We start from the raw sequence: 26,500 nt of genomic DNA, 5'->3' as shown, positions 1-26,500 counted from the left end.
TAAAAACTTCATAGTCATGGTTTAGGATGGAAACAGGCCTGTATGAAGCTGGATCTGATGGGTCTTTACCCTGTGTAGATGTTGCAGCCACCACCGCTTTTTTCCAGGTTATTGGTGCTTCTTTTAATATACTGTTAAACAAAACCTAGATTTTTTCAGTTTTTTCCCCTCCTAGCTTCCAGACTTCTACAGGAATACCAACTGTTCCTGGGGACTTTCCTGTAGATTGGGTTACACATCACCATTTTTATGTCATCTCCTCTTATCCTAATTGTTAGTAATTGAGACTCCTCTACCTCTAACCTTGACATATTTAATTCTGTCATAAACATTTCTATTTTACCTTTTCTTGATCTCCAGACTTCTCTGCTTTGTGCAGACTTTCATAAAATTTCTGAAATAATATGTCTAATACCTCTTAACAGGATCTCTTGTTATCTTCCTTGTTATAGGCTCCCTAAGCTTGGAGACGACCCTTTCAACTTTCTGTTGCCTGATTCATTGCGCTAAAAGTTTTTGTGCTCTGGCATTATTATCAAGAAACAGTTGCTTAACAGCAGTCTTTCTAACTCATGCTTATCAGAGAGGTAATCACGTATTTTCATCTTGGCATTCTGCGATTGGTTCTCTTGTTCATTGAGATTCCCCCTCTTCTGCAATACTTTAACATTTGTCAATCCAGCTAAATAATTATTGTTACTTCTTAATATCTGTCTTATTTCCACCATATTTTTAAACTCCACTTTAATTTTTATCCCACTCCCTAGTGATATTTTTCAGAAGAAATTTCTATTTTATCTAATAACTCTTGAATAATTTCTACTGTCTATTACTTAAATTTCTCTGTCTCAACAGGTATGTAGGAAACCGCCAATGTCTGATTTATATTTCATTACCCTGCGTTTTTGGTTAATATTGTCATGTGATCTGATAATTATTGGATGCATGTCAAAACTTTCAATTAAATGCACATGTTCCCTTGAAATGTAACTTCTGTCTAGCCTAGCTCAGTTTTTATATCTTGGGGAATATGTAAATTCACTCCGAACTCCTACTACTGAATTCACATCTTCCATACCAAATATTTTCATAAATGTCTTCAAAAATCTACCCTCCTTTGTTATATTTTCCCTTCTGGGCCCCCAGACACGTCTTCACTGCTGCAAATCAAATTCCACTCCCCACCTATAAGTAATATTCCCTGCTAAAACTTGATTTCTCCCAAAATGTTCTTAAGCTCCATTATAATAGTTTTAGGTGGAATATAAATGCATGCCAGTGTAATCTTCCACCCTTGCCAGTAGCCCCATTAGTACTGCAAATCTACCATTATTATCTTTTTTGTACTCTTCTATCACTATTGGAGCTCCTTTTGCAATTGACATAAGTACTCTTCTTTTCCTTTGTCCCAGGTATTCTGCTGAATAACCATCCTGAAAACCTTTCTTTATCAAATTCACATGTTCAGTTCTTTCCAAAAGTGTCTCCTGTAACATAGATACTTGCACTCTACATTTTTAATATAGTTCACTACTCTTTCTTTTTCTTGTATATATATGTGAGACCATAAACTTTTTAAGATAATATAGAAAGGGTCTTTGTGATGATGCACCTCTCTCTATTCTGGGCCAGCGATCAAGGAGCCCAACTATTCACCACTGAGACAGGTGAGAGGCAGTTGCTAGAAACAGAACAGGAATGGATTTACACATATTCCAAATGCAGCTGTCTGCATCCAGTACAGTTTACTGTCTCATAGATATATATATATATATATATATATATATATATATATATATATATATATATATATATACATACACACACACACACACACACGCATACACACACACACCTGGGAAAGGCTGACACAGATTCACCAGCTGTGTCCTCTCTCTCTCCAGATCACAGGGTATAGTGCTAACGCCAGCCAATTACTGTAAAGCTCTTACAAAGGGGTAACCAATTATACTGTGTCAAATTAATACTGATAAAAATGGTTGAGTGTGACCGAAGCAGTAAGGCTTTTTGGAGTGGCCACAATTACACTGAAATAATCACAGGTACTCTCAAGATATTAAATATATTCACTAAATCACCAGCCACAATGAAAAGGTATAAAAATATTTAATAATGGACAGTAAAAATAGAAGAGGAAAATACTTACTATTTAGTTATAATAAGCATCAGAGTTTTCAGTCAAAGGAAATGTAAAATAAGACAGTTGGATAGAATCTCGCATGCAGAAAAAGAAATACTAATCTCACACTTTCTCTAAAGAGAAACGGTCCTTAGTTAATTCATTTAATATTTCAAGGCAAGATGTACTGCTAAAGATGCTCACTTTCACAAGTCGAGATATTCCACACACTGAACTGTACAACTAACTACTACTGAACAACTATTACTGAACTGGGATAAATAACTTAGATCTTTTATATCAGGTTCCAAAGAAAAAGAAAGACTGCTGCTGCTTGAGTTCAGTCCTTCAGCTGGTTATAGAATGACCTCACATCTAGTCACCTGACTCTGGCATGATACACATTCAGAACTGTTAAGATTCTGTTGTAGCATTTTTAACAAACAACTTTTACCAGTACATTTTAATGCAAACATCTATACAAATCAATGTGACAATCAAATGACATAAGATTATGAACAAAACTTTGGCCAGCCATGCTGACGTATGCCACACATGCACTGTCTTACTTCTCCTGGTACAGCTGGCAACACCTCACAACATCACAGTATTTAGTTATTATTCCATCTTTTATTTGTAAATGCCTTTTTGTAAAGCATCTAGTTCCAGCTTTTGTATTACATGCACACACTTGTGTTTGGCAAGTGGATCTTTTATACAGTTGTTTCTTGTCATATTCGTTTGAGCCTGTCACATCTTACAAAACTTTGTTTTATTGAAAGCCCTCAGAAAAAAATCAGCTACGCTCCAAAACTATTAATTTAATACTACACACAAAGCTATGTATGTCTTCAAATAATTAAATTTTACCCTCCTAATAACACTTGTCCCAAACTAACAGACAGAGACTGTTTAACCTTAGAGGAAGGTTATCCATGCTAAGACGCATGGTACAGTCTGTGCAGCTACTAAGCGCTGTCTGGTTTTGTTTTATCTTTATTGCTCAACCAAAATGGGAAAACACTTGAATGCTTTCAGAAAACATTATCCCCTAGCCACTGAAAGAAAGAAAAGTATTCTGTTGTTGCTGTTTATCAGATTGTCTCCATGGAGACTTGAGAACCAGATACGCAGTTGCTTCTACAAGCATTTATTTATTTGCTAGAAGAGCTTTATGATATTCATTGTTTTTATTTATTTGCTTTCTCGTAAAACTTACTAGATCAAGCAAAGGGCCTTAATCCAATAATTTCCCTGTGCAAAAATGAGGAAAAGCACATGTTTTCTTGTATCACTCTCTCTTGACCTGAGTTTTCTTTTCTTTTTTTATTACTTTGCAGTGCCTATGTGTCTTAAACCTAAAAAAAGAGAAAGAGAAAAGAAGGGAAAAAACAGGGGCACCTGTTTAATTTAGTATCCCCATTACACTTGAAAATAACAGAAAATGTTATAGCATGCAGATTATATCATGCACTCTTAAAATGTTACTATTAAAAACAAAATTTTGTTTTACCTACAGTTAAATCTCCTCCTTCCCTTCTCTTAAGTGTTCCTCCAAATAGTTAATGACACGAAGTAGGGCATATACTTTAGAGTCCTCTGCAAGTAATTTTAACAAAGTCAAAAAATTCTAATATTTCTGGGTTTTCTTGTTCTGTCGTGTTTCTCAAATATAATTAATGCTTTATAATCCCACATTTGTCATTTTCCCAGTTGCTGGTTTTATTCCTGTTTATCCCCGTCTCCCACATCTAGTCCCTGCTTCATTTCCAACATACTCTTGGTTCATCTAGTTAACTCGTGTGTTTTTTTTTGGTGTCTCAAGCATTTTCCATTGAAATATTGGAAAAGGTTTCAATGGCAGTCTCTCTGTATTCTTCACCAGAAGAACAAGAAGCAAAACCTCCTGCTTCACAGCACTCTCTTTATTGGGCAAAGTTTTGTATCTCCTCTTTAGCATGTTCTACATGAAAAAAATGATTTTGTCCCTCCGGGAAAGAATATTCTGAAGATAGCCTGGTACAGCAGTTTGAATCTCATGCCTGCTTCTCAACATTCCCTGATAGTGGAATAAATTTACTCCTGTTCTGCCTGGTGTACAGTGAGTAATCGTTTTCCACAAACACTCTGTCTCCCACTTTTAGTACTTTGTCCTTCTGTCACAGTTTTGTCAGAATCAAATCCTTCTGCTGGTAGGATTGCATCTTTACTATTAAAGGTCTAGGTTGCTTTCTCATGGCCAGGCTTGGAACATATACACGATGTTCCCTTTCAGACTCCTTTTGTGGAATACCAGCCCAGTTGCTTGTTTGTGTTTTCTTGAAAGTAATCTAGTCCTCTCCTTCAAGCTTCTCTAGTACAGTAGAAAATCTCAGGTTTTCCCTACATGTTCTACCCTCTAATTGTATTATTTTTTGAAACCTCTCTTCTTGAGCAGTCTCCTATTCAGCCAGCCATTTCTTCATTTCAACCTCTGATCTTTTGCAGTTTTATTGCCTCATCTTAATATCTGTTTAAAGCTTCTGATTTTTCCAGCCTTTTGTTATTTGGGTTGATATATACGCCATCAGTGTCTGTTTTTATTAGCTCTGAGTACATTTGACTTATTTTTTTCTCTTGTTTACTAGAAGTCATGTCTTGCAACAAAGCCAGAGCATGCACTGTATTTTGCTGAACAGCTGCAGAATTCTTCCAAGTCAGTGTTTTTCCTTATCTTTTGTGATTGATTTTCTTGCAGGTTCTCTGAATTTCTTTTTTGCTGGCATCTAGGCGGTGCACTTACTAGCCAGTTACTGAAATTTATCCAGAAATATGAGTTCACTGGCGGTCTCTTCTGAGTTTTTGTTTTCTGACTGGGAGAGCTGAAATTAATCTGTTAATGAATGTGTAGCCATCTTGGCTTATTAAATCCTTCTGGTAGAAACTCATGTTTGTGGTGTAAAGTGATAAATCCCTGACTATGACGCAGTCACTTAGTTTTAGTACATGGGTATTGGATGAGTTAAGGGGTGCCAGGGGAGTGGCTGACAGTATACTCACCTTAGTGTGGGGGTGTGGTGTCCTCACTGGGAGAGAAACAAAACACTCTTGGCATGCTTGAAAAATGAAGCCCTTTGCAGTGCAGTTGGGACAGCATTCCTGGAAGTACTCCTGCATCTTAGACTTGCATGTCCTGTTGTGTTTTTTTTTTTTTTTTTTTTTTTTTTGGGTTGGGGGGGCACCACCCTACTGTGAAGTTTGGGGGAGACATGAAGCAAAAAATCCATGAATTTGTAGTGGATGATTGTTGGATGCTAGATTTCCCTAAGTGGAAGTGGATCATTGGAAAAATCTGAGATGATTCTGGTAGTCAAAAGCAAATTTCATGATGGAGGGTGGGAAATGACCTGATTATAAGCTGTCCTGTGATGTGTGATATCTTCAGCCTGAAATAGTCCTCTGTTAAGTATCTTTGGGGAAGATATGCATTCTCAGCTTTCTCCATAGAGATGCATTCTAAGGCTCTTGTACTGCCCTCTTCCCAGACGATTAGCTGTGGTCTCCAGATGAGCAGCTTGATACCAGGAGATCAGTCCTTTGTGTCATAATCATGGATTGAGGTACTCAGGACTGGGGTCTTTCTTCCAAGACCTGACCCTTGCTGGCCAACGTGCTTTGGTCATAGAGGATCCATCTGGCCATCCCACTTGTAGTGCACATGTCTGTGGGCCTGCTTATTGAGCAGTGAGGGAATACAAGGGAAAGGAGCGAGTGCAAAGTTAGGGACTTTGGTCTGAAGCATGCGCCAGTGTCTGCTACGTGCCATACCCTACACCATGCAACTTTAGCTGGCACACAATCTGTCACTTATGTCAGGTGATTGTTAAGCAGTCTGTTTTATGCTTACCCATGCAGGAGTTTACACCCCATAGGTAGTGGGATTGTGGTACTTCACCCTCAAAATCCTGTGGTGTTTTGGCGACTCTTAGGGTGGCATCTTTATAGATAGTGATAATGGGGTCCATTGTTATACCTGCATGTCTTTGGATTGCTGTTGTTTTGAGATGCCGTCTGGCTGATGAGTACCTTGGAGTGGCTTCTGGCACTGTTTCTTAGGAAAGAAGCCTGAAGAACAGTAGGGTAAGCATTCTTTGGATTCTCATTATGGGTACTGTAAAGCCACCATTGAAGCATGCTGATTGTACCCCCATATACCCTAAAAAAAGTCTGTTGCTTGAATAGGCAGGTAATCACGGTAAGTATCTGAGTGGTAAGTTCTTTGTGATCTTTTTGAACAGCATACATTCAAGAGATTTTAAGAGTTTGCCATCTTGCTACTGAATAAGGAATCTAGGTTTAAATGGCTGTGGCAATAGGGCCTACTGCTTTGCTTTGTTGGGACTTCGGACACATCTTTTTATCTAGGTTTGCACCTCCTGGTTACTTGGATGATGATGGATTTTTATGGGTGTCCCTTGTTGCATCAGAGTGTGGGTTCTGATTGAAGGGCTGATTTACGTTGCTGTGGGTGTCACTTTCAGTGTAGACTGTTAATCTGAGGTTTTCTTATCTTCAGGAATATATATATATATATATATATATATATATATATATATATATATATATATATATATTTATTTATCCTGAAAAAAAATCACAAACTGAAGCTAAGAAGGCACAATTGCCAAGAAATATTGACAATGGGTAGTGGAGAGAAGGAAGTTAGACAGTAGAGGGTTAAATTAGTTAGCCTGGTGGAGAAGATGAGCAAAGCCTATGTTTGGTGATGTATTCCTTTAGGGACTGTTTAAATGAATGTGTATCACTGATGGACAGAATATGCTGAGGTAGAGAATTCCAGTGTATGGCAGCGATATGTGAGTATAAGGAGACGCCTTGAGAGTTTTGAGTTTTGTTAACAGTCAACAATACTTAATCAGCAGACCTAAGAGATTTTAGGTTAGTGGAGGGTTGGACAAGGTCAGTTGTCAGGTTTTTATAAGACTGCATGGGCAGTTAGTAGCTGAGTTGGAGTAAGCAGGTGAGGGAGCTCTAACCATTTCAGCTGGAGAAGGGCAGTGCAGTGGTGAAATCTTTGAGACTGATTAGTGGCAAATTTTGCTATTTTGTTATAGCAAGATTCAAGGCTATTCAGTTCAGATTTGCGAAGATTGGTTCATATTTGTGAACAGTAAAGCAGAGAAGATAAGGTTCATAGGTTCATACTAGGCTATCTGCCCTAGGGCATTTATAAGCCTAGCCAGAGTGTGTGTGGCTTTCACCACCCCTTAGGATGAGAATACTATACCCATTAGTTTGCTGTGCCTCTGTCCAGCAGTGACACAGAGATGATTCCCGGGGTAAACCTACGATCTCCCATCCACTCGTCAAGATTTCTCTTGAACAGAGTCAGTGAGGGGCTCTGCCTCACATGGGCTGGGATTCTGTTCCATAGTGTAGGAAGTTTCTGGGTGATGAATCTGTCCCTCCAGCACGTCCTATTTATATCCGTGTTGAGGTTTAAGTCTCTTGCTCTCGTGGCTCTGGTGGATTTGGATTTTTTGAGGTGGAGCATGTCCATTAATTCCGGGTTGGACATGGCCTTGTATGTCAGGCACAGATCACCTCTGAGCAGACGGTATGCGACTGAATAGAGCTGGAGTTTCTTCAGTCGGGCATCGTATGACATATGTTTGAGCCCCTTTATCCTTTTGGTGAGGAACTTTTGGGGTCTTTCCAACTGCTGCAGGTGTCGGGTAAGGTACATTCCGAATGGGGCATTGTACTCAATCATTGGTCTGATAAGTGAAGAGTACAGGGTACAATGACCTCTCCTGATCTGGATGTGAATCCCTTCATGTTCAGGTGGGCAATGTAGAAGGTCTTCCTAACCACTTTGGCAATGTGAGTGTCAAAAGAGAGGTTACTGTCAACTTGGGTCCCCAGGTCCCTGATAACTTCTTCCGTGTTTAATGGATTACCACCTATGTGGTAATTAGGGGTTACCTTGTTTTTCCCAAAGGGTATGACTATACATTTTTGGCATTTAGCTTAAGGCCATGGCTCTGGCACCAGTTATCCATTTCTATGAGACCTCTCTGGAGGATGTCTGTGTCTGATGGAGTGTCAATTATGGTGCCCAGTTTGCAGTCATCTGCAAATTTTGTCAGCCACAATCCCCTATGTTTGCCTGCACTTCAGAAAAATAAATGCCGAACAAGAGGGGCCCAGGACTGAGCCCTGTGGGACACCGCCGTGACCGGCTTAGAGTCTGACATGGCACCAGCAACTCTAACCCTGTGTGTTCTGTCCTTGAGCCAGTTTGCAACCCATCTTGTGACATATGGGTTTACATCTAAGCTGGTGAGCTTTTCTATGATGCCCGAGTGGGGTATTGTGTCGAACGCTTTTGCTAGGTTAAGGTAGGCTGTGTGAACTGCCTTACCCTCATCAATGGCCTTAGTGACTGTTTCGAAAAAGTCGACCAAGTTCAAGAGGCAGGATCTGCCCTTGACAAAGCCAAATTGGGTAGGATCCAGTGTCTGTAGGTCCCCAATGTCTTTATGAGTTCCATTATGATCCTCTCCATAGCTTTGCTATAAGAGATGCGTTGTAGCTGTTGCAAGTCTGGCATGGTCAGTGAGGTACGATTTAGCCCTATAGAGATAACCCAGTTTGGCATGAACCTTTTTAATTGTTAGTGCAAGGTGCTTGTCAAACTTAAGTCCACTATCAGTTGTGACAGCAAGAAGTTTTGTATGTTCAGCAGGTTCTATTTTTGTGCCATTGGAGGAGGAAATAAAGGTTGGTTGGTTGTTGAGGTATTATAAAAGACCATAAGCTTGTTTTTTGGGGGGTGAGGTGTAAGTTGATGGGCTGTTAAGTAGTTTTTCAATATTGTGGAGGGCTGCTTGAGTTTTTTCTTGGAGTTCCTTGATAGAGGGGGCAGAGCAGAGTAGAGAAGCATAGTCAGCATATATTGTATGATTGAGGCTGGATTTGCTGAGGAGTTTAGGGCATTGGTAAAAATTGTGAATAAAAGTGGGCCAAGGATAGATCCTTGTGGGACTCCTACACGTATAGGGAGCTGGGAAGAGTTTATTGTCCCATATAGTGACTAGTTTGCTATTTGACAGGTAGCTATGAAACCAGCTTAGGGCTTCAGAGCTGCAGTGGTAGAAAGCCAGTTTACCGAAGTATTTGATGAGATAATGTCAGATGTTTTTGACATATCTAGGAAGGTAGCAGAGACTATTTTTTTTGTTTTTGAGTTGATTTACAGTATTAGTAAAGCTAATTAGAGCTGTACTGGTGATATGCCTAGGTAGAAAGCCATGTTGTGCATTAGATAATAGATTATTTGACAAAGTGGTCTATGATTTGTTTATGTATACATTTTTCTAAGATTTTGGCAAGTGGTGACAAAATGGCTATTGGTCTGTAGTTGGATATATCAGTAGAGGGACCGCCTTTATGTAAGGGTATGACGTGAGATATTTTCCAGAAGAGTGGTATGTACTGTTCAGAGAGAGCGCGGTTAATGAGAATAGATGTAGTGTAAGCAATGGCATTAGCAGCTAGTTGTAGAAAGTCACCAGGTTAGCTGGTCTATAGCCAGTGTGCAAGGTTTTAGTTTAGAAAGGAGATTTTTAACATAACTTGTTTGGATGGGTTTGAGATAGAGGAGGGTAGAATTGTTGGAGGTTTGTGGTATGGACGGAGTCATATTAGGGGTTCTGTTTAGTAGAGAGGTTATTGAGTTAATAAAATGGGTGTTAAATTGAGTGGCTATGAAGTCATTTGGGTTGGTCATAGTTGGGGCTGGGTCGTGGGTTTTCCTGGATTGAGAAGGTTGGTTGTTTGCCAGAATCTTTTGGGATTTTTGTTTTTTTTAGGTGACTTTTTTGGAAGTAGTTTTTTTTTGGAAGTAGTTTTTTTTTGTCTGGTTTAATTAGTTTTTTGGTTTGATTTCAAAGTTGTTGGTAGGTAATGAGATTGTGTACTTCCATTATTCTAAAAGAGATGCCAGGCTCTGTCCCTTTTTTAGTAGAACTGTCTCTTTTGACAACCAGGGAAGCTTTTTGGATTTGGTACGAATTTTTCTAATTGGTGATAGATCATTAAGTATTTGTCAGAAGCACTATTGAAGTACTGTACTGCACGGCCCAAGTGAAGAGTTTTTAGAGGTGCCCAGTCATATTGTTGAAGAAAAGTATTAAATAAGGTCGGAGAAAAGTGTTTTTTTTATTGCGAATGTAGCAAAAGGAACTGTTACATGAATTGTGTGCACGTTTTCTAATCAAGTAGCTAGGGAAGTGATCACTTAGTGTGTCAGGGAGATGCCCAGCATCATGGCTAGTATTGGATTTGTTTGTTAAAATCCAATCAAGAATGGATTGTCTGTTGGTGTTTGTTGATGCGTGCAGGGTGGTTAATTTTTTGACAGAAATTGTGCACGTTTATAAAGTTAGTAAGGCGGGGGGGGGGGTTGAAGAGCAGGTACTCCAGTCAAGGTTAAAATCTCCAAGTATAATAGTTTCATGGCTGAAGTTGGTAGAGGCCCATTCAAGGATGTTTTCAATATTTTGGAGGTTATAAGTAGGGGGGGGTAGGTAGATCGCTATAAAGATAATGGACTTATGATTATTCATATCTAGGCGTGCTACTGAAACTTCTCAGTTAGGGATATCAGGTGGAGTAGAGTTAAGTTGTGCCAATTTAAGATGGTCTTTAAACAAAATGGCAGTCCCACCACCACGTCTAGATACTCTTCTCAGTTCTGTATGAGTTTTTTATTAGAAAAGTGTTTACGTAAAGTTTTGTAACATGTGCTGTTCACTTAAGAGCATAATACTGCTGTCCTGTTCTGTACTTGCTGCCAGATATTCAGTGCAAGTATATGCCACTTTTGGCATCCGTAATAAACTACAATCAGTTTGAAAAATTGGACCCTTATGTAATTTTTCTTTACTTTTATAGCTAGTACTGTTGATTTTGCATCTTTGCAGTATTTTGATTGTTTATTTTTATTTATTTTGCAGAAAGCTTGTCAGCACAATTTTCTGTGATGGATCATGAATTTTATCACATTGTATGGACCCAGCCAATGAGAAGATTAGCAGTTTTACTAGGACGTGCATTGGAGTTTGGAGAGCCAGTTCTCCTTGTTGGAGATACAGGGTAATTGATTATTTTGTTTCATGTACATATTGCCTTTTTCTCATAAAATAACTTATTAATAAAATATTGTAAGATGTTTGATTTCAGCAAATCTTCTTTGAACTCAATACATATAATTCTGTCAGTTTCATCTTGCAATGTAATTTTCTTGGAGTCAGACACTGATTAAAAGAACCCCTTGTAACCTGTAGCTCCATCCTATCCCCTGGTTCCTCCACTGTTGGGTCATGCCTGTTTAAGTTTCTTTTGGGTGGATCCTTTCAGTCCAGCAGAATTAGTCTTACTGCTGGCATATGTATATTTATGATTGTGTGTCTGAGGAGTGTAATAGGCAAGCAAGGGGCTTTTGAGGTGAGAGGTGCCAGTGGTTTTGTAGTAAGCTGTCTCCCTCAAGTGATATGGTTTGGAAATGCCATGTGTTTGGTCAGGTGAATGTTCTGTGTCCACAGTGAGATGCACCCTACCTGCATGCCTTGCTTGGCAGTTGCTCATCTCCTGCACTTCCTATTCTTCACCAGTAACAGGCAACGGTTTGCATCCCCATTGCATCTTCCTTCTTCCCCCACTGTGAAAGTTGAACAGGGCTGTACCTTATCTCCCCCTCTCCACTCAAAAAATGTGCCAGATTCTCAAGCATCTGGGCCACTCATCAATCCTAGGTCATCTGTATCATAGAGCATCATGTTCTGTGTGAGCTGATCAGAGTTTGCAGTTACATATGTCTGTACACAGATATCTTAACTGCACCCCAAATGTTCTGATATGTCGCTGAATCTTTTCTTGTACAGTCAATGTAATTTCCCTTCATTCTGTTAGGCGTGCACATTATCTTCAAATTTGACAGTATCTGTGCATGAATTGAAGTATTTCTTTCTGTATGTGCACCAGATTTGTCAACAGTGTGAATGAGTACAGTTTACCTTTGGCATTAAAATTCTAAATACAGCAATGTCAAGCTTCTGGTACTTTGTGAGGAGGAGTTAAATTTGAATTGCAGCATATCACAGGAAGCACTCTGCACATGGCAAGACTAGTGATTTATAGTTTTGACAGATCAAGCCTTCAGGCTGCTTTTCTGTGAATTCCTATTCTCATTCAAGTGTCATTTGTCCTTGTTTTGAGAGGACTACCCTTTTTTCAGGCTACTTAGCATTAGAAGCATGCCTGTTACAATGCCCGTCTCCCCATTTCTTTTCTTTTAATGTTGATTGGATTCCATTTATCGTGACTGGAATAAAGTAGTTAGCTGTCTCCAAATGTGAGTTTAAGTTCAGAAGAACATTTGGCACAGATGGCTTTAGTCTGCTCTACTGTCAGATCCTAGGATTGTTGCTGATTGGCGTAAGTGACACAATCAATTTGTTTTTCTTCCCCAGAAATGTTAATCTGTGGAGCTGCTAACTTAAATTTTACCCAATCAGGGAACATGTACAGTTACCCCAAGTTTTATGTTATTGATAGTAAGATATAGTGTTTTTGACATTTCTCATTGAAATATTGATGTTTGGGCCATGATTTAATAAATACATAATTTTAAAATGTCCTTTAAGAAATTGCTCCTTTGTTCATTCATTATTATGCAAGGTATTAGGTAGTATAGGAAACAGCCTATGTGAAAGTGGGGATGGTCCTTCCTTGGATTGCTATTGTAGTATTCCATTACTGATGGGTTATCCTGCTGAGTTAAATTGATGCCTGGTGTACCAAAGCCAAAACCTTCATGATGAACCATACATCTGGTGCATTACCTCAGCCCGTGGGCATAGGGTACATAAATGGATGTATGAGCACAAGAATCCCAGACTATCTTGCCACCAGTCCAAATGCAACATCTTCACTCCCATTGATCTGTTAGCCTAGTACTCTCCTATGAGTTTATGAAAGTGGTTAACTGCCCTGAAGGGCCATTTTAAGCTTAGCCAGTAACAGGGGAGCAAAATCAAACCTTGTTCCTTGCATCTGTGAGTTGAAAACCTTCATTATGCCAGATCCATCCTTTGTTGATGCAGCTACCGTTAACTACACTTAACCAGATAAGTGCTCCATTGGGAACCTTTTTACTCTTGTCTTTTATACAAAAGATTCATTTGTGCCAGCAAAGAGATGGAAGTGTGATTGTGGTAGGGGGATACCTTATAAAGACCTACACTTCCATTGTTTTGTTTTAGGGGCTTAACATGATTACAGAAATTGAAGTGTCTGCCAGTCATTCATCCTGAAAACTCTTCATGCCAAACTTTCTTCCTTAAATACTTAGTGACCTGAAATCAGAAGCATCTTGCACAAACCAAGATGGCAGAACCCTCTACCTTTGATATCCCGTTTGCACTCAAAAGGAAGATCAAAACAGTCTGTCTGAATCTTCGTCTGCCTAGTCTGATTTGGAGGTTCCTGCTGAGATGCAGCAGGAATCTGTGGTATGTTCATTTCTTCCTTAGATGCCCACTACCCTGACCATGTTGGAGACTGGTATAGTGTCTGGTTCCCATAAATCTTTTGAGGTTGAGCCTTCCATGATGATAAAGAAGGGGGGGGACCTAGTGTGATAACTTCAGAGGGGACCAGAGGGCATACCTCAAATTCTTCTTAGGGAAGATGTACCTGGCATTTTAATCAACGTCTATCAGGGTTCCCACCTATCATGTTTTGTTAGGGCAGACATCACGCATAAGAAAAGAAACAAAAGCAAGCGTGTTTCTCCCACTTGGGCATCTGAGGAAAAGGAATGGCTTAAATGTTTTCAAGGCCTCTACAAGGCCATTTTGTTTGAGAAGCTTTCTTCCTTCCTCTCCACTCCCTGTCATGTCCCCCCTCTTTGAATAAACAACATGAATCATCTTCTGAGGAGGTAGAATTGAGTTTTGATGAAGGATTCCTTAGCTTACTCATCTCAAATACATTCTACTGGACAACTTGCTTCAGATGACACCTTGTCCCCTGACTCGCCTATAGAAGAGGTTTCCTTTAGGGAGACTATTACTAGAATGATAAAATATTTTGACTGCGAAAAAGATGCTATGATGTCATTGAGCTAGGGGGTCCAAAAACCTATGCTAGTCCTCCCTGTTTGAGATCTTCCTTAGCTGCCTTTGCATCCACTTCTTCCCCATTTCACAGGCTCCAGCACCCAAAAAGATTGACAGATTTTTATAGTTCCTGAGGACATGGTTTCTCTACAAAAACCCTGCAGCAGATCTTTCTTTTTTTGTTTCCACTGAGTCTGCCAAGGTTATACCTGCAAGCTTATGTATTGCCATCAGAAAAAGTAGTAGCGTCATGGACAGGTATGGTAAAAAGGTCTACATCTCTACCAGCTTGGCCTTTAGGGCCCTAAATTGTCATACTTAGATGACAAAACAACATCCCTCCATTTTAAGGGGATTAAATAAAACCGTGGCTAATTGGGGCAATTCTGAACATAAGGTACACATGTGGTACCCTTGTTCAGTCAAGCAATACAGATAACCAGGCATTCTGTAAAATGCAGTCCTGATGCTTCCGAGCATTCTTCCAGGGTTGCAGCCACTGGCTTTGTCAATCGCAGATTTGCTTGGCTTTCCCCTTCAGTCCCTCAGAGGACATCAAGGTCAAGCTTCTGGATTCCTCTCTTCATAGGGGCCTTTTGCTTGTCCCTGTGGCAATTGAGCTTTTCAATTCTACAGGAGAGGGGTAAAATAATTCAGGATTTTAAACTGATATCTGGGGTCAAAAAGTGAGAAATATCTAAGGAAACATCCTTTCAAGATCACTTCGTTTATCCATAGGGAACAAAAGCCCATCCACAAGGGCAGGAAACATCCCTAGAAGAAATTTCCTGAAAATCTATCAGAGACTTGAAATCTGGATAAAACCCCTTTACAGATAAATTGCCCTCAGTCTGACCATCTTCTGCTCCACCTTCCCTCCTTGTTCCAAAAACTCAGTTGTCCAAGAGTCTTACTCTGTCACTCACAGCTTTGGGAATTCATCATGTCAGATAGACTGGTGTTACTCATTGTACAAGATGGTTGCAAAATGCCTTGGAGGGGATATACTTAGAGGGGAATTTCTCCACATCCGCCCAGTCAGGACCACCTCATTCCACCTGTCATCATTACCTTCTCTCCAAGGGAGCAATAGAACCTGCTACACCTCTCGCCCTCAGAAAAGGTTTTTATTCAAGACTCTTCCTTGTCCTCAAGAAGGAGGGTACTTGGCCCAAACTAGACCAATCTCATGACACCTTTCTGGAATTACCATCTTTCAAAATATTCTCCTAGAAAAATCTGCTGCCTTTCATCTTTACACAAGCCTTTCTGGTGTCCTTAGACTTGAACGATGCATACCTGCGCAACATCCCCATCCATTCCACCTTCAGGAAATTCCTCAGGTTCTTTCTTCATCCCAGTTTTAGTTGTCTGCTTTACCCTTTGTTTTTTTTACCCTTTTCAGACTCCAGTTTTTCAGAGAATATGCTGCAGGAGGTAAGGAAACCTACAACTAGAAATTCTTAATTATCCAAGTGGAAAAGATTTTCTATCTAGTTTCTTCAAAAGAATAAGGGCCCCTTTTTGAATGGAGTTTCCAGTTATGAGTTACTAAAAGTAGACTAGCATGTTCCTCCATTAAGGCACACCTGATGTTCATCGTGTTTCACTGTTGCAGTCATAACTGTAGGGTGCTCCTGCCGGCAGGCAGCCCGAGGTCGGCCAGAATCCCAAAGTCTGGGTCCAGCATCAGCTGTACAAGCCAGTACCCTGACGTCAGTACGCTCTGGTACATAGCCCTTAGCCGACGCCATCTTCTCCAGTCTTTCTTGCCGTGCGGTGGAAAGCAGCTCGCTAGTCGGTTGGCGATTTTCGAACAGCGTTTTTGGTTGTTGTTGGTCCGAAGTTCTTACTTCTCTTCTCAAAGCTAAGTACCCCGTTGGGGAATCTTTTTCTTGTTCCTCCGATGTCAGAAAAAGTTAATAATTGTATTACGTGTGGAAAACAAATACCTCATAAAGATTTCCACTCTTACTGTCTACCTTGCTTAGGCCCTGACCACGACGTTTCTTGTTGTCGGTTCTGTGCCAGGTTTAATTCTCGTACTATCAAGCGCAGGTACGACTGGGCTCTGAATTACTTTGGCAGACGCTTCAATTATAGAATGTCGTCTGACACTACCAGAATTCAAAAGAAGCGCAAAGACAAGGACAGGCCTCCGAGGTCCAAACAGGACTCGTTGCAGCTGGAGCCGGCGTCCGGTTCGGCTGTCGTCAGTGAGGCGCTTTTGCAGCCCCTGTCGTCCGCCACTTCTGAACCGATGGCCGATACGGACTCCCATGGGGAGCCATCAAGGCCTTCTATTTTATCTGCTGCAGGACCTTCGGACGTCGCTCCCTCGGATGGGTCCGGAACCGCTGTGCAGGTACCGGCTTCTGAGGGGGTATTCAGGCCTTCTCACATCACTATTTCAAAGGCAAAGACAAAGACTCCTGTTAAGTCTAAAGCTCCTGCTCAAGCTTCTTCTGAATCTACTCCCAGGACACAGAAGCAATTGTTAAGGATGGCTGAAGATTTGCTTACAATGATTAGGGGTTCTCACCCCCCCCCTGAGAAAAGGCCTCGACAGGATGTTCCTATGGATTCCTCTGACCAGGCTTCTATATCTTCTGTCTCTTCCTCTGATCAGGAATATTCTTTTCCTCCTTATGAGGATTCGGATGCTGAGGACTCCTTGCCCTCTGCCTCTCCGCCTGAAGATTTTTCTTTTGGGGAAACCTTACATGAGATGAGGGAACATTTTCATTGGGAAGGTCAGGATTATTCTGCTTCCAAGAAGAGGCTTAGAGAATTCCTTCTTCCTCAACATAGGCCTTTGGCTATCCCTCCTGTTCTTGACATTATGGATGATGCTTTTTCCGAGGCTAATTTGAATCCTGATTCCATGCCTCCTGCTCCCTCTAAGCCTGATAGGTTTTATAGGGTTCCTGAGTCTCATTTGTTCTTATTTAAGAATCCTTCTGCAGATCCTGAAACTATATCTCAGGGTTCTAAGGCTGCTAAAGTTGCTACTTCTAAGAATCCTATACCCTCTGAGAAGGATTCTCGTGCCTTAGGCAGGTGGGGCAAAAAGGTATATACTTCTGCTACCCTTTCTGTTAGGGCTTTAAATTGCCAGTTTCATATGTTTAAGTATCAGCAATTTCTTTTGTCTGTTTTAAAGCAAAAGCTTGCTTCCCTTCCTGCATGTGCAGAAGATAAGGAACTACAGGATGTATTGCATGCAACTGAACAAACATAGCTTGCATTGTGGTTTTGATGCTTTGGATGCTTCTTGCAGGGCCGCAGCCTCTGGTACTGTTATCAGGAGACATGCTTGGCTTCGTAAGCAAAGTTTACCTGAACAGGTTAAGGCTAAATTATTAGATGCCCCTGTTCAGCATGATGTTCTTTTTGGATCTAAGGCTGAGGAGGTTATTAAAAAGATGGAAGAAAAGGCAAAATCTATGCAAACTGTGAAAGATTTCTTGCAAGTTCAGCCTCCTAGATTTTCCAGGAATTGGCCCTCCAAAAATTGGTCCTTTCCCACGTCTGACAGGCCTCAAAGGGGAAGATGTAGACGCTCCAGAGGTCGTGGCCAAGCTCAGGCCTCCTACAGATCGAGGCAATGGACTGCTTCTTCACCTAGAAGGGGAGAAGACAGATCCCAATCTCAAAGAAAGCAAACTCAATGACTCTCTCGGTTGGGCTACGGGACCTCTTTACCTGGATGCCCCTCTCGGCGGAAAACTTTCTCTTTTTTACAGAAATTGGACTCGTATTACCCAGGACAAATGGGTATTGGACGTGATTTTAAAAGGCTACAAATTCCACTTTCATACCTTGCCAAGGGCTTTCTGTTGGCCAGATCTGCCAAAACATCAATGGTCAGAGGCCTTAAATCAAGTGGATGCTCTTCTGGCCATGAGAGCCATAGAGCCTGTTCCACTCTCAGAGATGGGAAAAGGTTTTTATTCGAGACTGTTTCTGGTTCCAAGAAAACAAAGCTCATGGAGACCTATTCTGGACCTTTCTGTGTTAAACAGCTTTTTGGAAATTCCAAAATTCAAGATGCTTACTCTACAGCAGCTGATTCCAATGCTCTCTCAGGACACCTGGATGGTGACATTGGACCTAAAGGAAGCTTATTTACACATTCCCATCAGGCAGGAACGCAGGAAATTCCTCAGGTTCAAGGCAGGATCGAGACACTTTCAATTCTCTGTACTGCCCTTTGGTTTATGTACTGCGCCCAGAGTCTTTACCAAGTGCCTGGCACCAGTAGTGGCTTATTGCAGACTCCAGGGGATTCAGATTTACCCCTATTTGGACGACTGCCTTATTCAGGCAGACAGCAAGGATCTTTTACTTCAACATCTGGATTTTGTTCAACGTCTTCTCCTCCTACTGGGATTTTCAGTAAACACAAAAAAGTCACATTTGATCCCTTCTCAACAAATGGTATTTCTGGGAGCCCTCTTAAATACAACCTTACAAAGGGCCTTCCTCACTACAGAAAAACAAATACAGCTGGCTTCAATTTTCAAGACTTTGGCAACTCTACCTCAGCTCACTGCAAGGAAATTCCTGCAGGCTCTGGGCTACATGGCTTCCTGCATTCTGTTGATTCCAAATGCAAGGCTCCATATGAGAAAGCTTCAATGGTATCTGAAAAGTGTATGGTCGCAGCATTACCACGATCTGGACAGATTCCTCTGATCCCCTGCCTCCAGAAGGAGTTCCTTTGGTGGGCCAGGGAGTGTGCTTTAAACAAAGGAAAGCCTTTCCGTCTTCCTCAACCTTCTCAAATCATAACCACGGACACCTCGGATTATGCTTGGGGAGCACATTTTCTAGGCAATTGCCAGCAGGGAACCTGGACAAAGGATCATCTTCACTGGCACATCAATCTGAAGGAAATGTTGGCAGTTCAAAATGCTCTTCTAGCCTTCAAGAACCTTTTACATCCAGGGCCTCTTTTGATTTACACAGACAACACCACAGTCATGTGGTACATAAACAAGCAGGGGGGGTTCTCATTCGTACCCCCTTTGCAGACTAGCTATGGCTTTATGGGACACAGCTCTAAATCTGAATCTACATCTCCAGGCCAAATTCATACCAGGAGAACAGAATCCCTTTGCAGACAGCCTGAGCAGGAACATTTTAGATCCTCATGAATGGATGCTAGACACCAACTTATTCAAAAGGATTACTGCAGTTTGGGGATGCCCCCAGATAGATCTGTTTGCATCCCATCTCAATCATCAGCTGCCTCACTTTTGCACCAGGTCATTCCACAAAACAGCTTGGAAAGTGGATGCCCTGTCCTTCAACTGGAGAAAACTTTCGGGATATGCCTTCCCTCCTCTTCCTCGGGTATTACTAAAGATAAAACAGGACAAGCCCAAGTTCCTCATCTTGATTGCTCCAAATTGGCCTCGACAGTTTTGGTATCCAACTTTAAAGCACCTGTTCTTGGAGCCTCCTTGGATTCTCCCTCTGAACCCTTCTCATCTGTCCCAGCATCAGGGTCAGTTGCTACATTCCAATCTCAAGACCCTTTGCCTGGCAGCTTGGCTCTTCTAAGGAATTTGATTTCTTCTAGTCTTCCCAAACAAGTTTTGGATGTTCTTTTGGAAGCTAGACGGCCTAGCACTAGGAAATCATATGCCTCTAAATGGAAGAGATTTTGCATTTGGATGCAGGACCGAGGCTTGGACCCTCTGGTTCCTGATCTTTCTTCTGTTTTGCTTTACCTTTCGGATCTTTTGTCTAATGGACTTTCCTTTTCATCCATTAAGATTCATGCTTCTGCTATTTCTGCTCATTTCAATACTGTGATCCCCCTGTTTTTTCTCATCCTTTGGTGAGACAATTCTTGAGAGGGGCTAAGAATTTAAGGCCTCCCAGGACCCCTCCTATTCCTGCTTGGGATCTTAATTATGTTTTAGAAAAACTTACTTTGCCTCCTTTTGAGCCTGCTGCATCTTCAGATATTAAGTTTTTATCTTGGAAGACAGTTCTTTTGTTAGCTTTGACTTCTGCCAGAAGGGTCTCAGAGTTGCAAGCTCTCATGGCTGTGGAACCATACCTTATTTTCCACCAGGACAGAGTATCCTTGAGGACCAATCCTACTTTCATGCTTAAGGTGATTTCGAAAGTGGCTTTAAATCAAACAATTCACCTTCCTACCTTCTTTCCTAATCCTCAGAATAAAGGGGAAAGGATTTTGCATTCCTTGGACGTGCACAGACAGTTACGATTTTATTTGGACAAGACTAAAGAGTTCAGAAAATCTAACCAATTGTTTGTTTCTTTTGCCTCCAGTTCTCTTGGAAAGGCTATTTCCAAACAAACTATTTCTAAATGGATTTCTTATGGAATAAGATTTTGTTACACTCATCATGGAAAACAGTTTCCAGGTACTGTGAGAAGTCATTCTACTAGAGCAGCTGCTACTTCTACAGCTTTTCTCAGGGGAGTTCCTACCAAGGATATCTTGGAAGCTGCCACTTGGAGTTCTGTGCATACTTTTTCCAAGCACTACAATCTCCCTTTGTATTCTAAGACCAGGGCAGGCTTTGCCTCTGCTGTTTTGCAGGGTCTTCTTGCTGCCCCTTCTTCTGTCTAAACCTCCTCCCTTTTTTCACTGCTTTGGGATTCCACCCTACAGTTATGACTGCAACAGTGAAACACGATGAACATAGTACAGTTGTGTACACCTACCATAAATGTAGATGTTCGAGTGTCTTCACTGTTGCAGTCGTGTTTCCTCCTCCTATCCCTCTTTTTCTCTTTTGTGGTGTATTTGTGTTTCCTTGTTGGATTCATTTATGATTTATTGGGGAATTCTGACATCTAGGGCAAGAAAGGCTGGAGAAGATGGCGTCGGCTGAGGGCTATGTACCAGAGCGTACTGACGTCAGGGTACTGGCTTGTACAGCCGACGCCGGACCCAGACTTTGGGATTCTGGCCGACCTCGGGCTGCCTGCCGGCAGGAGCACCCTACAGTTATGACTGCAACAGTGAAGACACTCTAACATCTACATTTATGGTAGGTGTACACAACTGTACTTTCTGTTATCTCTGCCTGCATGACTATTAAACCCTCCACTTCTTGAACTAAAGTAAAACAATTTTTAAAATTCATCCATCACTTGAACTCACCTAAGAGACCTCCCTTCAACCCCCTGATGTTCGTGTTTCGCTGTTGCAGTCATTGCACTTGGGTTATCCTGCTGGCAGGCTACCCGCAGTCGGCCTGAATTCCAAAGTCTAGGTCCGGCGTCGGTTGCTGTCACCTCTTCCCTGACGTCAGTGCGCCAGGGGTATAAAAGATGCAGCGGACGCCATTTTCTTCAGTCTTTCTTGCCGCGCATCGCCCAAAGCAAAAGCAGTTTGCAAGTGCCGGTCGGCTGACTCCTGAGATTTTCAAAAATGAATTTCAGATCCGAAGTCTTCATTAAAGCTAAGTACCCCATTGGGGAAACTTTTTTCTTGCTCCAGACTGATGTCAGAAAAAGATAACAGTTGTATTTCTTGTGGGAAGCAAATACCTCATAAGGATTTTCATTCTTACTGTATTCCTTGCCTAGGCCCTGATCACAATGTTGCTAGTTGTCGGTTTTGTGCTAGATTTAACCAACGCACTATTAAGCGTCGGTACGAATTTGCTTTTCATTACTTTGGCCGAAGATTCAATTATATAATGCCGTCGGAACAGCCGACTGGAGTTTATAAAAAACGCAAGGAAAAAGAAAAGGACAGGCATCCGATGTCCAAAACCGACGACTAGGCTTCCTCTAAGCCAGTTGCTGGTTCTCAGTGAGGCGCTTTCGCAGCCCCAGACGCCCGCTACCTCAGAGCCACAGGCTGCTGACTCCCACATGGAGCCAGCTAGGCCTCTGGATACTCGAGGTATTGGACACTCGGAAACTATTCCCTCAGATGGGTCTTGAGCCGCTGAGCAAGCATAGTCTTCTGAGGGTGTTTTCAGACCTACACAGTTATATGTAAAGTCTACTTCAGCTTCCAAAGCAAAGACTAAAGCAGTTCTAAAGACAAAGAAACAAGTACAGCATTCTTCTGGACAGACTTCTATGCCTAAAAAAAGATGCTCAAAATGGCCGAAGACCTAATTACCTTGATCAGGGGTTCCCATACCCCTCCTGACAAGAGGCCTAGGCAAGAGACAGAATATGAATCTTCAGATCAGGTTTCCATTTCCTCTGACTCCGCCTCTGAACAGGAATACTCTCTTCCTCCTTATGAGGATTCTGATGCTGAAGAATCTATCCCTTCAGCCTCTCCTCCTGAGGATTATTCTTTTGGGGAAACCCTGCATACCATGAGGGAGCACTTCCACTGGGAGAGCCAGGACTACTCCGTATCTAAGAAAAGGCTTAGAGATTTTCTTTTACTACCTCAGTACAGGCCTCTTGCTATTCCTCCTGTGTTAGACGTTGTAGATGTATTTTCAGAGACAAGTCTTTCTCCTGACTTTTGCCCCTGTTAAACCAGACAGATACTACAGGGTTCCAGATTCACATAAATTTCTTTATAAAAGCCCTGCTGCTGACCCAAAAACTATTTCTCAGGGTCCCAAAGGGGTCAAGGCTTCTACTGCAAAAAACCCTATCCCCTTTGATAGGGATTCAAGGGCACTGGACAGATGGGGAAAAAAGGTTTACACTTCTGCTACTTTGACTGTGAGGGCCTTAAATTGTCAATTTCATATGCTTAAATATCAGCAATACTTAATGTCACTGCTAAAACAGAAAATATCAAATTCTGATTGTGCAGAAAATAAGGAATTGCAGGATTTATTGCATGCAACTGAACAGGTGGGAAAGCATACATTGAAATGTGGTTTTAATTCTTTGGAGGCCTATTGCAGGGCTGCATTTATGGGTTCTGTCGTTAGGAGGCATGCTTGGTTAAAGGAACAGAATCTGCCTGATCATGTTAAAGCAAAATTATTAGATGCTCCGTTACAGCATGATACCTTATTTGGTGTTAAAGCAGAGGAGGTGTTGAAGAAAATGGAGGACAAAGTGAAATCTATGCAAACAGTAAAGGATTTCTTACAGGTACAGCCACCCAGATTTAGCAGGAACTGGCCTACAAAGAATTGGTCCTTTCCAGTGTCTGACAGGCCACAAAGAGGCAGATAACAGATGCCCCAATCACAGCCATACAGGAAACAGTCCCAATGACTTTCTTCTGCCAGCATCAAGCACTTATCTTTTGGCAGCCCCCTTAGGGGGAAAACTAGCACTTTTTTCTCAAAATTGGCATATGATCACCCAGGACAAATGGGTCTTGAATATTGTGTCCCAGGGCTACTGGTTCCACTTTCACACCCTGCCAAGGGCAAAAGGTATGCCAGACCTGCCACACAGTCAATGGGCAGAGGCACAAAAACAAGTTTCACCCCTCATGGACATGAGGGCCATTCAGCAAATACCACAGCAAGAGCAGGGACAAGGATTTTACTCAAGACTTTTCTTGCTGCCCAGAAAGGATAAAGCCTGGGGACAAATACTGGACCTGTCTATTCTAAATACATTTCTGGACATCCCAAAATTCAAAATGTTGACTCTGCAGCAGCTACTGCCCATGCTGGGCAAGAAGGCTTGGCTTGTAACTTTGGACCTAAAAGAGGCATACCTGCATATCCCAATCAGACAATCTTGCAGAAGTTACCTCAGATTCATAGCTGGCTCAGTGCATTACCAATTCTCTGCACTGCCCTTTGGCTTATCTACTGCGCCCAGGGTCTTCACAAAATGCCTGGCACAAGTAATTGCATTTTGCAGACAAAGAGGAATTCAAATATATCCTTACTTGGACGATTGCCTTATTCAAGCAGAGAACAAGGACATTCTACTAAAGCATCTGGCATTTGTAAAAAGATTATTGATTTGCCTAGGGTATACAGTAAACGAAAAATCAAAACTAGTACCCTCTCAAGAGATAATATTCCTGGGTGCAAGCTTAGATACAACGGCCCAGATGGCTTATCTCACGCCAGACAAACAAAGGCAACTGACTTCTTACTTCAAAATGTTGGTAACAAAGACCCAGTTATCTGCAAGAAAAATTCTGCAGGCTTTGGGCTTCATGGCATCCTGCATTCTACTAATTCCATATGCCAGACTGCATATGAGGAAACTACAATGGTATTTAAAAAGTGTTTGGACTCCTCATTGTCACAGCCTGGAAACACTAATCACCCTCAATCCTTGCCTGCAACAGGAGTTTCTATGGTGGGCACAGGCCTGTCACCACAACAAGGGACAGCCATTCACCCTACCCACAGCCAGGCAGTCAATAACAGGTGCATCAGATTATGCCTGGGGGGCCCACATGGCAGGATAATGTATTCAGGGCACATGGCCCACAAGCCAGATGCATCTTCATATCAATCAAAAAGAGATGCTAGCTGTTCAGAATGCCCTGACAGCTTTCAAGAATCTGCTTCGTCCAGGACAACAACTGATAAGAATGGACAATACTATGGTCATGTGGTACATAAACAGGGAGGCACACATTCCCTACCCCCTCTGCAGACAAGCCATGACTTTGTGGGATACAGCATTGACTTATCAAGTACACCTGCAAGCACAATTCCTGCCAGGAAAGAAAAATACTCTGGCAGATGAAATAAGCAGAAATCTCACGGATCCCCACGAGTGGAAACTGGATCCACAAGTCTTCAGCATGATAACAAAGAAATGGGGATGCCCAGACATTGATCTATTTGCCTCCCCTCCCAACTGCCAACTACAGAGATTCTGCACAAGGACTTATCACAAGCAACCATGGAAAGTGGATGCTCTATCATTCAGCTGGAAAACCCTAACAGTATATGCCTTTCCTCCTCTGCCTCTCCTCCCCAAGGTACTCCTAAAGGTCAGACAAGAGAAGCCAAAAATGATTCTGATTGCTCCAGACTGGCCCTGCCAGCACTGGTACCCAGTCCTAAAGAGCTTGTCTCACGGCACAGCCTTGACATTGCCTCTAATTCCTCACTTACTGATCGAACAAAACAATCAGATCCTGCACAGCAAACTCAGAACCCTAAATCTGGCAGCATGGCGGATAATGTAGCCATTCAGAACACACCTCTTTCTAAAGCAGTGATGGACGTTATTTTCTAGGCCAGGAGGCCCAGTACCAGAAAATCTTGTGCAGAAAAATGGAAAAGATTCTGTGCTTGGAACCAGGCACAAGGAATTGACACATTTGTACCAAATATTCCTCCGATTTTACAATACCTAACTGAGATGCTGGACAAAGGCCTATCCTTTTCATCAATTAAACTCCATGCCTCTGCCATTTCAGCTCATTACAATACGGAACCACCTATTTTTTCCTCATCTGTTGCTAAGGCAGTACCTCAGAGGGGCCAAAAACATAAGACCTCCAAGGAGAACACCAATACCTGCATGGGACCTCAATTATGTCTTGGAAAAACTCACACTGCCACCTTTTGAGCCAGCCAATACAGCTGAAATAAAGTTCTTATCTTGGAAAACAGCTCTGCTCCTAGCAATAACCTCTGCAAAGACAAGTCTCAGAGTTACAGGCACTCATGGCTGTGGAACCTTTTATCATTTTCCATCCAGACAGGGTTTCTCTGAGGACGAACCCGACATTTCTGCCTAAGGTAGTGTCCAGTGTGGCTCTTAACCAAACCATTCATTTGCCTACTTTTTATCCAAACCCACAGAATAAGGGTGAGAGACTCCTGCATTATTTGGATATACACAGACAGCTACGCTAATACTTGGACAGAACTAAAGCTTTCAGAAAGACCGAGCAACTCTTAGTGGCATATGCTGCAGGATCACAAGGAAAGGCTATCTCAAAGCAGACTAATTCAAAATGGATAGGCAACTGCATTTGTTTCTGCTATTCACAACATGGCAGATCAGTGCCTAAGGGCAGTAGGCTGCATTCAACCAGAGCAGCAGCCACTTCAGCAGCCTTCCTCAGAGGAGTACCAACGAAAGACATTTTAGAGGCTGCAACTTGGAGTTCAGTGCACACTTTTACCAAGCACTACCACTTACCTCTCTACTTTAAATCCAGAGCAGGCTTTGCCACTGCAGCTCTGTAGGTCCTTATAGCCTCTCCTAATCCTATTTAGACCCAGCCACCCAACCTCAGCTTTGAGATTCAACCCAA

The 26,500-nt window shown here is 41.8% G+C and overlaps 1 protein-coding gene across 1 annotated transcript in view; it reads left to right on the top strand.

The window, feature by feature from the left end:
- MDN1 (midasin AAA ATPase 1) overlaps positions 1-26,500 on the top strand; it is a 3,484,183-nt gene that overhangs the window by 1,401,100 nt on the left and 2,056,583 nt on the right. The window contains exon 29 of the mRNA XM_044071809.1: positions 11,161-11,299. Coding sequence (XP_043927744.1) covers positions 11,161-11,299 — 139 coding nt within the window. The remainder of the gene's footprint in view (positions 1-11,160; positions 11,300-26,500) is intronic.

Source organism: Protopterus annectens, chromosome 1.part0, assembly GCF_019279795.1.
Source record: "Protopterus annectens isolate FY-2018-M chromosome 1.part0, PAN1.0, whole genome shotgun sequence".
Lineage (NCBI taxonomy): Eukaryota > Metazoa > Chordata > Ceratodontiformes > Protopteridae > Protopterus > Protopterus annectens.
The sequence above is the reverse complement of the archived record's forward strand: the minus strand, read 5'-3'. Positions and strand labels throughout refer to the sequence as shown.